The sequence below is a fragment of the Amphiprion ocellaris genome, chromosome 8, assembly GCF_022539595.1.
Source record: "Amphiprion ocellaris isolate individual 3 ecotype Okinawa chromosome 8, ASM2253959v1, whole genome shotgun sequence".
Taxonomy (NCBI): domain Eukaryota; kingdom Metazoa; phylum Chordata; class Actinopteri; family Pomacentridae; genus Amphiprion; species Amphiprion ocellaris.
Window position 1 is genome coordinate 11,115,591 of NC_072773.1, and position 9,489 is coordinate 11,125,079.

General features: G+C 41.1%; 1 protein-coding gene across 1 annotated transcript in view; it reads right to left on the minus strand.

Annotated features, from left to right (window-relative positions):
- LOC111564728 (transmembrane protein 26) overlaps positions 1-6,750 on the minus strand; it is a 106,357-nt gene extending 99,607 nt beyond the window's left edge. Inside the window, exons 1-3 of the mRNA XM_023264495.2 lie at positions 6,557-6,750; positions 3,527-3,671; positions 2,241-2,978 (exon numbers count right to left, since the gene is read on the minus strand). Coding sequence (XP_023120263.2) covers positions 2,241-2,978; positions 3,527-3,671; positions 6,557-6,750 — 1,077 coding nt within the window. The remainder of the gene's footprint in view (positions 1-2,240; positions 2,979-3,526; positions 3,672-6,556) is intronic.
- Between the last annotated feature and the right edge of the window lie 2,739 nt (positions 6,751-9,489).

The following is a 9,489-nucleotide window of genomic DNA, read 5'->3' on the forward strand; positions in this document are numbered from 1 at the left end:
CTCTCTCTATCTATGTAGGGCAGCCCATGGATCAGCTGACATCCCCATCCTCCCACATACCCACACAATCTTGTTAAAGCATGCAGTTAATCTGAAGAGGAAGAGGACTCTCTTCACAAGCAAGCAGCGCTTTCATCACCCTATTGTATTGCCCACATGACAATGTCACATGAATATTGGATTCTCTCAAAACTCAGGTGCTTAGGAGAAGCTGCACCTTCATACTGGCTCTGCCCGATGTCATTTGCCTTTGTAAACTGGAAATTATCTAGCCGCATAGATGCCGTTATATCTGGAAGAAATAGCATCTCACTGAGGACTCCTTTATTATTTTCTCTTCTTTCTCTTAAAAGTTGGCTCTGTCATCAATAATTTAGACCAAAGTACCGCCACAGAGGAAATACAGTAATGCTCTCCAGCAAATCCTTCAGAGGTAGCCCACAGTCATCGTTTTAGGAAATCGTGCTCATAATCCATGCATTTTTATAGTCAAGCACAGACAACAAAGGGAGAAAAACACACAAATGCTCTCTTTCTATCTTCTCTCCCTCTTTCTGTCTTTGTTTCATTGGCAAGTCATTGGAAACAAAGAGGGCCCACTCATTCAGAGCCTCAGCTCCTTTCGTCGTCTTGCAATACAGGTGAAGTGCAGCAATTTGATGAACACAGATACAGTGCCGTGCTGGAACGGCCTGATGGAATTGCCACTCGCTGCCATTGCTGCTCTTCATTCCCAACCTGCCCAACACAGTGTATGAGACAGAGGGAGAGGGTCATCCATGAATGCAAGAGGCCTGCATCCTTGCCCTCATTTGACAGGAGAGGTATTGTCTGGATGGAATGGGGAGAGGGCGACTGTGCTGCAGCTGTTTGTCCCACCGTAAAGTGGCTCGAAACCTTGAGACTCTGGACTTCGGCTCGAACATTTCTCTGTCCTTGCAGGCTCTCTAAGAGTCTCTTGCTTTTGTGGGTTGAGGAGAAGTATCTCAAAAGCACCTTCCATCTCTCAAAAGAGAGAAAGTGAGAGCCAATCATGTCGAGCTTAAACAACTCCCACATAATCACGAGTGTGCTTTTTCAGACATAATAAAAATGCAGGGAGCTCTCAAACAGGCTTCCATGGGCTGATTGTGCTCAAGAGGAAAATGAACCTTGGAAAGTGAAGTAAGCCTCTTCACTCTCCTCTTACTTGTTATACTTTATGAGGTGTCTCTAGATTAGCTACATTTGATTATTAATTACATAATCAGTACCTGAAGGTGACAAAATCTTTCACATGCAGTTACCACAGACATTCCCGTTACCTTGTTGTATCATCAGGTCATACAAAGAGACACAATGAAGGAGATTTTTTATACCTGAACCTGACAAATACTGAAGTTCAACACTGCTGCTGTGCTGTTGTGCTGCTGTCTCACAGTCCTTCTATGTAACATGCATGCATTTTGCAGACCAGTATTGTGGTGTGTCTTGGTTGACTTGGCAACACTGCCATCTCATGGTGATCAGAGTAAAACAAAGAGCACTGTGCTTCTCTGAAATATCTTTATTAGAATAAGTGAATTAATTAAGAACATGTGTTGTCATTTATTTAATTCATTTAATTCACTTAATATTGTCTCTGGCCAATGCCTTTATCACCACCCTTATTTTATTAAAAATACACACACACGGTGCATGTGTATGTATATGAGAGTCTGCATGTGGGCGTATTGTAAGGCTGGACTCTTACAGTATTTACTGATGTATGTTTACCTTCATTCTGCCTCTGTATGTTTCTTTGTACAATGTGAAAAACAATCAAAATATTAATCATAAAAAATACACACACAGCATAATGACATCTTAGTATCCCTATAAAGCACAAAGCTGCATTCATCTTGTTTCAGATACTTTGTGGCTTCATACATATATTACAAAGAGTGACAGTTTGAGTTAAACTTGTTGAACTGATTTTCTTGAGTGGAGGAACCTCCTGTGACTGAAACAGCACTTTTTATGAAAGGTTTTATCAAAGGGAGTTGCATAAATTCATCTCTGATCTTTTCAGTAGGGACTTATTCTCTTCTCTTGAGGTCTATTTCCAGTCAGTGAACCTCCAGAGAGCCAAGACTGTCTCTGAACAAGGCTGAAATGCAAGAGATTTCAGATAGGAGAGACTTTTTTCTTGGTGTGTGAAAGCCATTTCCTCCCCTCCAGAGCCAAAGTCATGCCTCACAGCATTTTGAGCTTCTCTTTACCTGGACACCTCTTTGATCTTCCTCCCTCTCGGTCCCCCTGTTCATGTCTATATGACAGCTCTGCTCTCCACAACACTCCTCTTTACCTGCTTCCTCCTCCTCCTCCTCCTCCTCCTCCTCATTGCCCTCCTGGTTTTGACAGTGGGGCAGCAGAGCAGCACACCTCTTCAACCCTGATTCTCGAACTTTCTGCTCGCACTGAACCACAAAGATTCTGTAAAGCTCCAAAAGGACAATAAGGATGTTCTTGCAGGTAAAGAAAATCATGAGCTGGTTGAGTACTTGCTCTTGTACCATGAGGTAGATGCGGTAAAGCAGGAACGGGCCATCTTGGAGTCCAACCGTGAGCAGCAAGCTCCACACTTCACTGGAGCAGCAGGAAGCAAATGAAGGTGGAGCTTCAGGGCAGCAGAGGAGAGCACCTATTCTGGCCTGAGGAGATTCACCCTCTGCAGGTCGTGTCTGAGTGAGAACCAGAGGAAACTGCATGAGAGCCCAAGAAAAAAGAGCTAAGCCGATGATGACAACCATCCGGTTGGTTTTGACTTCAGGTTCCTTGAAGGTGTCGAAGATGTCCAGGATGTCGGCACCCAGTCCCACATAGACCATGAGGAGCTGTGAGAGCTGGTCACGTGACATGTCCCCTTTGGGCATTAGCCAGCGACCCAGAACCAGCACTATGAGCATGGTCTGCTCCAGTCCAGCTACCCAGTTCTCTGGGTCCAGCTCCACAATGCCCTGGGTGAAGGAAACAGCACAGTCTAATCCCAGTGAAAGCATTTGCAAAGATTCACAGTCGAATCAGTCATTTGCTTTCTTTTTTGATCAACCATTTTTAAAATAGAGATACCACAACATAAAAGAATGCTGTACAGTAAATAAAAATAATCACACTTAATGTCTTTTGATTCAGCCCCTCATTGTGACAAGGTTCATTCAGGTTATCCTGACAGCATCACTTGATGTTCCACTTCAGTCCTGAAACAGTACGTCTTCAAGTTTTAAAAGCTGCCACCCAGCCTCAAGTACAGCCAAGGGGCAAAAACTCTCCTAAATCCTACATGAAAGAAATTGCACTAAAACGATCCCAGAAGGGGAGAGATCTGAGAGTTTTCAAGCAGGAGCCTATCTGGACTTCATCTCAATGTGTCTATTAGACATCTCCTGCAACTAATAGTTTATCCACCCCCTTGCAAGATTTAAATCTTATCTGATATCAGGTGTAGCTTTAATGTGGCTGCGTGGAGGGTGAGGCGGGGAGGGCTGTTTTGTGGCGGGACACCTACCGCTGTGATCGGGATGTGAGCCAGCATATGAAGCTCATGGCCTGAGGAATTGTTGACGGGCAGCTTGGACTGCAGCAGGCTCAGCTCCAGAAACCAAATGGACGGGATGACACTACTGAGGTAGAGAAAAACCATGGGGGAGAACCTAAAAGAGGACCACCAACGGAGAGGGATGGAGGGGGTGTTAGGTGGGGTAGGTTATTTTTAGCGACATGCCTTTTTTTCTTTGCCACCCGCTAAAGAAGAAAGAGTCGATTTTTTTTCCCCAAAAGAAGCATCGAATTTCAGACAGGCAATTATTCTCATCATATATGCAAATCCCACTTGACAGTGCAAAGCCTTCTCCATGAGGAGAGAACTTCAAAGTAAGACTCAGTGAGAAAGAGAGAGGCTTGAAGAAAGCTTGTGTCTGAGGATGTTCAGTCTGTGTGTGCCGGAGAGCTACAGCTTTTCAATGAGACATAGCTTGGTGTTGAATGAGGTGTGACACTAAATGCTCATATCCATTTCAGGCTTGTGTAATAAAGGTTGACATCAGTTTATGTTTACTCAAGCCAAGTTGGGTTTTTTTGCTAGGTGGTCAGAAATGACTCACTGGAGACATTTTCTCCACGACTTGAGGGGAGAGGCTGCGACAGAGATGTGATGGCAGGCTCACAGTACCAGCTCAGTGAAAGACAGGGCAATAACACAGCAAAGGAATAGATTTGTTTTTGACAGACAGTGAAGGACAGAAAGAGCTGCAAAAGATAAGAGAGAATATTATAGGCCTTACACAAGCTGCCTCTCACAGCCCTGGGCAGATAGGTTGTAAAATGTTCACACGGTTACAAGTTCAGAAGTTATTTACTCCCAACAGAAAACAGGTCGACAAAGTCTGCCTACAACATCTCAATCCCCATGTCACCCCTTTAAAAAGAGAAAAAACAGTCCCTTACACTTGCCAATTTAATCCACATTTCGTTAATCACAGCTGATATGACAGAATTATTTAAATTGATGTTATATTTTATTTAATCACATAAAGTAAAATTATATTAACAAACAAGTAAAGCAAGATAAATAATGTTGCACAATGATTTTCCTCTGTGTAAAGAGAGGAGACTCAATTTCTGGGCAACTTTGCACATTCAACTTTAATTTGCACTGGGAGAGTTCTATCTCATCTTGTTTCTAAATCCTTTTTTTTAAACTGTGTTTTTCTTGTCTTCCTCATGTCAGCTCACTGTAAGCTAGGTGTGTTTTGTGACATGTAAAGTGCTGCTGCAGCAATGCAATTTCCCTTAGGAATCAATTAAAATATTTAATCTATCAATCTATAGTCGATCTAAAGGGGCAGCCCCTCTATTTTACATAACCAAGTACTTGTGATGAGTAGTACTACGGTACTCAATCAGAATTTTTTTATTTTTTTTTATTTTCATTTTCGACCACACACATGCAAATCTGAAGAGGTCCCTGTTGTACTGTGTGTTTAGTGCTAATTAGCAAATGTTAGCATGCTGTACACTAAAATAGCAAACATTATAAGATGACACCTGAGAGTAAGATAGTGACCGTGTTGCTCTACAGCTGCCATCACTACAGTGATACTAGTCTTATTACTATTACACCTTCTTCTGCTGGGAAAATTATGTGGCAGGAGCACAGTTCCTCTTGGTATAATATCAATATTTCAATTACACATAACACACATATTACACAACACTATATTTTTGATAAAATGCAAATAGAGAAACTGAGAGAATGTATTTATTTTTTATTCGTGGCATTAATAATAGAAACTGTTTCTAAGGGTTAGCATGCACTAAATGATTGATTTATCTTGTTTAGCACTACATTAAACTACTTCTACACTCTCCTATCTTAATCAGGCCAGCTGTCTACACAACAGCTTGATTTAATGTGCTCCCAATATTCATCAAGCTTCTTTTTATGTTGTTTAGCAAAGTTTCATCGTGCAGTTTTAGTGTTGAAGAGCAAGCAAGCCTGTTTTTCTTGAATGCTATCCATGCCAAGAAATGTCCTTTAAGGGCAACGGTTTTGTTCCTGGATGCCATCCATAGAGTCTGATGTTATACAGTGTTTTTCACACTGTCTGAGCTGCTACAGAAACGCTAATTTAAACTGATAACCCTTCTGCTAAGTCGGAAGCACCTGCCTGTCTGTTTTTCAGAGCTGGATTGATCAAGTAGTCCATTGCATGAGAACGGCCACTGCAGTTCTGACAAGTGGTACTGATACTTCCTGATCGCTGCTGCAGTTGGGTGTTCACAGATTTTTATTTGGTCATCAATCTTCCTGCATCCTTTTCCATCTTTGGGAAGTCTCATGATCAGATTTTTCAGTGCCTCTGACAGTTCTGTTTTTTTTTGGAGCCATGATGCAGACATGTACATCCCATATGGCCAAAGCAGAGAAAAAAATAATGAAAATCAGATGTTCACACAGTTCTGCACTCGTAGTCATTTTCGATGATGGCAGGTTTTCTAACTTGTATCAGAAATCACAGATGTATTCACTTTTCTTGCATTAAATTTCTGCTTTGATTCCTGTATTTTCAAAATAGTTATTTATATGAGAAAACACACTATTTGTCAACTTAGGAATAATGCAATTATAGGTTTTAATTTTGAAAAAAAATATTTAAGTGATATTGCACAGGGATGTACTCATTTCTGTGACCACAGTGATTGTGTATTAGGCCCTGAGCACTTTTAAAATGCAGAGGACCTGCAGCTCAATATTGACCCTGAGTGCCTCCTGTATAGACACATAAAGATCTGCTAAAGCACTACTAACACCACTACTTAATGTACACGATATAACTGCTGTCAGTACTGCTGCTGGTGATGCTCCTGATCTGCTCTGCTCTGACAAGTACTATTTGATGGTTAAAATATATAGAAATACATATATGCAGTCTCGTGTAGCGTAGTATACTAAAGCCTGCTCCTGATGTTAAAGCAGTGTGTTGTGTGAGTGTAAATTCATGTTTGGGTTCGTAGGTATGAGCTCTGTGAGCGTTACCATTTCCACTCAGCATTACGGGTGCATTTCAGTGTGACAGCCATTTCCACTCCCAGCAGTGCCACACCCGTCAGCAGCAGCCAATAGAGTGGATCCCCTTTAACAGCCACCACACGCCACACCGTCAGCACCCCGTGGACCGCAAACAGGAAGCGACTCAACAATGCCAACAAGACGTTCAGGAGACGACACATCATGCACCATCAAAAACCTGGATAGAAGACAGCTTTGTTATGCATCAGTTTTAATGAAGATCACTGTAACTTGATGATGAAAACTAGCGCCTAAAAGTCAAAAGGAAATGTTGCAAAGCTTAGGGTTTAGTCCCAGGAACTTGCTTGTTTAGATTGCTTGTTCTTTTCAGACGGTATATTTAAAAGTTGGGAATTAACACTTTCAAGTATGAAACTGGTGTAAAATTTGCCAATAAAACAACTTTTGTTAACAGAAGTTGAACGTTCATGACAGTAAAGTTTTACTGTTTGTTTTATTCACTTGTTAATTATTCACTGTATATTTTTTTATTGTTAGCATTTGACACTTCATGGTGCATTTTTCAATTTAGTACATTTTTATTCATAGTATATTTTACACTTTATTGTGCATTTTGTATCTATATGTTTCTATTTACATTATATTTTACATATTCTATTCAGTTCTGTTAATCTAATAAAGTGTTGTTGGCACATGGATTTTACAGAGTAAACAATTTGAATGCAATTTGCATTAAATGTAAGATACAAACCTATGCAGAATAGTTAGTGTTAGACTTCCAGAAACCAAACCAAATATGAAAAATGAGTAAAAACCTGTGTAACCTGCATCATCACACATCAAAACCCAGCTCAGCCTTCGTTATCAATTATGAGTTCATGATGTCTCAGTGTGCAAACAGTCCTCACTGTCAGTTATACAGCAGGATGAAAGCCTCCGAGCTTTGGGGAAATTCAAAGCAAGCAATGATTAGTTAGCAAGAGTTAGACAAACTGATCTTAAAGGACTCCTGGGGCTTTGCTCGGTTTTGCTTGTTTTTGATCCCTGAATCTCTGTGGATTATTAGAATGATTTATCACTTGAAAGAGGTGTTAAAATGTGTGCACCCTGGCTGTCTAGTTATTAAAATGCTAATCATGTAAACTGGTTCCATTCTGGTCAGGGACTTTTGCTGCATGTCATACCCTTCTCTCTTTCAATAGTACTTGTCAGTATCTACATCTTTGCTATATTTATAAATGCAAATTATCAAAAGATCACCACCCTCTAAAAAGGCTTTATGTTTTTTATTTGTTTCTAGAATTAGTTAATAGATGATTTACTAATGCTTTACAAATCTGTTATAGACCTTTAATAAGAGCAGCTTTTAGGTACCTGATCTTACTGGTGAACTGAAGAGTTCCAAGGAGTGCTAAGTTGGAGAAACCAAATATCAGTGGTAAAAACCTTATCTGTAGAAACTAGATTTTAAGCCTAAAGTGAAAAATCTTATAAAACAGCACTGGAATGTCTTTTTATTTTGGACTGAACTCCTGCTGGTAAGAATAACTGATCTATAACATTAACTGAATTAGACATTTATTAACCTCTGTTCTTCTGCATCAAAAACAGAATGTGCAGTGTTATTGTGCATATTAATAGACTTTGAACAGAATTCATACAGTCTGTATAATGTAGCTGCATGCAGTACAAACCTGCAGTATAGACTGGACTCCTTGCTGAGCTCTGTTTCTTCAGTGTATGTCCCAGAATGTGGTGTGTGGAGGAAAGTGGCGATCCCACAGCGCACTGTGACCTGGCCTCTCTCTGTCTGATTCTGCCTTTTAAATGACAGACACCTCCTAGACTGACTGGAAGACTAGATGTGTCAGAGTTGTGTGTTCCTGACTGTGTTCAATGGGGAGTGACTACTGTTCACTGGAGTTGCGTATCAGTAAGCGGTCGTGTGATCCGTGTGTGTCTCCGTCCCCTTGGTGCCACCGTTGGAGATAACGTTTCCTGCCCCTTGAGCCCACGTCTTCATTGCCATCCGTCATGATGTCATCTCTCCTGGCTGAGAACAAAGTTATCTTCCTGGGAGAAACTATCCAGCTGAGCTCCCTGATCAGAGAGCAGCCAGCCCTGCCCTGCTCACACCCATGCCTGCACTGTCTCTGCATTGTTGCCCCTGATAACAGCCTTGCTCCCTGGCCTCTGTGCACACAAAAGCATGGAGCAACAAGAGGGAAAGGAGCTGCTGATGGCCCCCTGAGCGATCACTAGTGGAGTGTGTGGGTATGTTACTGCTATTGCATCAGAATGAGGATGCTGCGTGGGTTGATGCTGTCCAGAAACGTCAATCCACTAAAGTGGAACAGAGACAGATGACTGAAAAGATGCTTTTTATAATTTGGTCAGTGGCTGAATTCTAAACACTGGTAAGATATTCTATCACCATAGAGAGGACATTGCTTTACATATTCTGTTTGTCCATTTGGAGCCGGTGGAAACAAAAATGTACTCAGAATTTATGCATCCAGCAAACGTGGAGCAAAGTGAGCACACACATCTTCCCACCAATAATACCCATTCTGTGTTAAAGCACTGTTTTAGTCTCCCCCTGCTCTTTAAATACATAATAAATGAATAAATATGCAATAAGAAATATCTGCCTCTGTCTCTAAATCCCCAGAGCTGAGAATGTTTCCCTATTGCAAGTTTTCTTTTTTTTTATGTTCTCAATGTTACTGAACGTAGAAACACAACACTCCAGTTTTATCCAAGAGCCTCAGCTGCTGTTGCCATGGAGAAGAAGGCAGTGAGAGGAGCAAATCACAGCAGCAGCAAATTTACAACACTTCATCGATACAACTGATGACAAAATGCAGCTTTATGGGTTTCTGTGCACAAAAGCTTGCACCTCGGAAATTTGACAAAAAGCAGGCACTTTACAACAGATT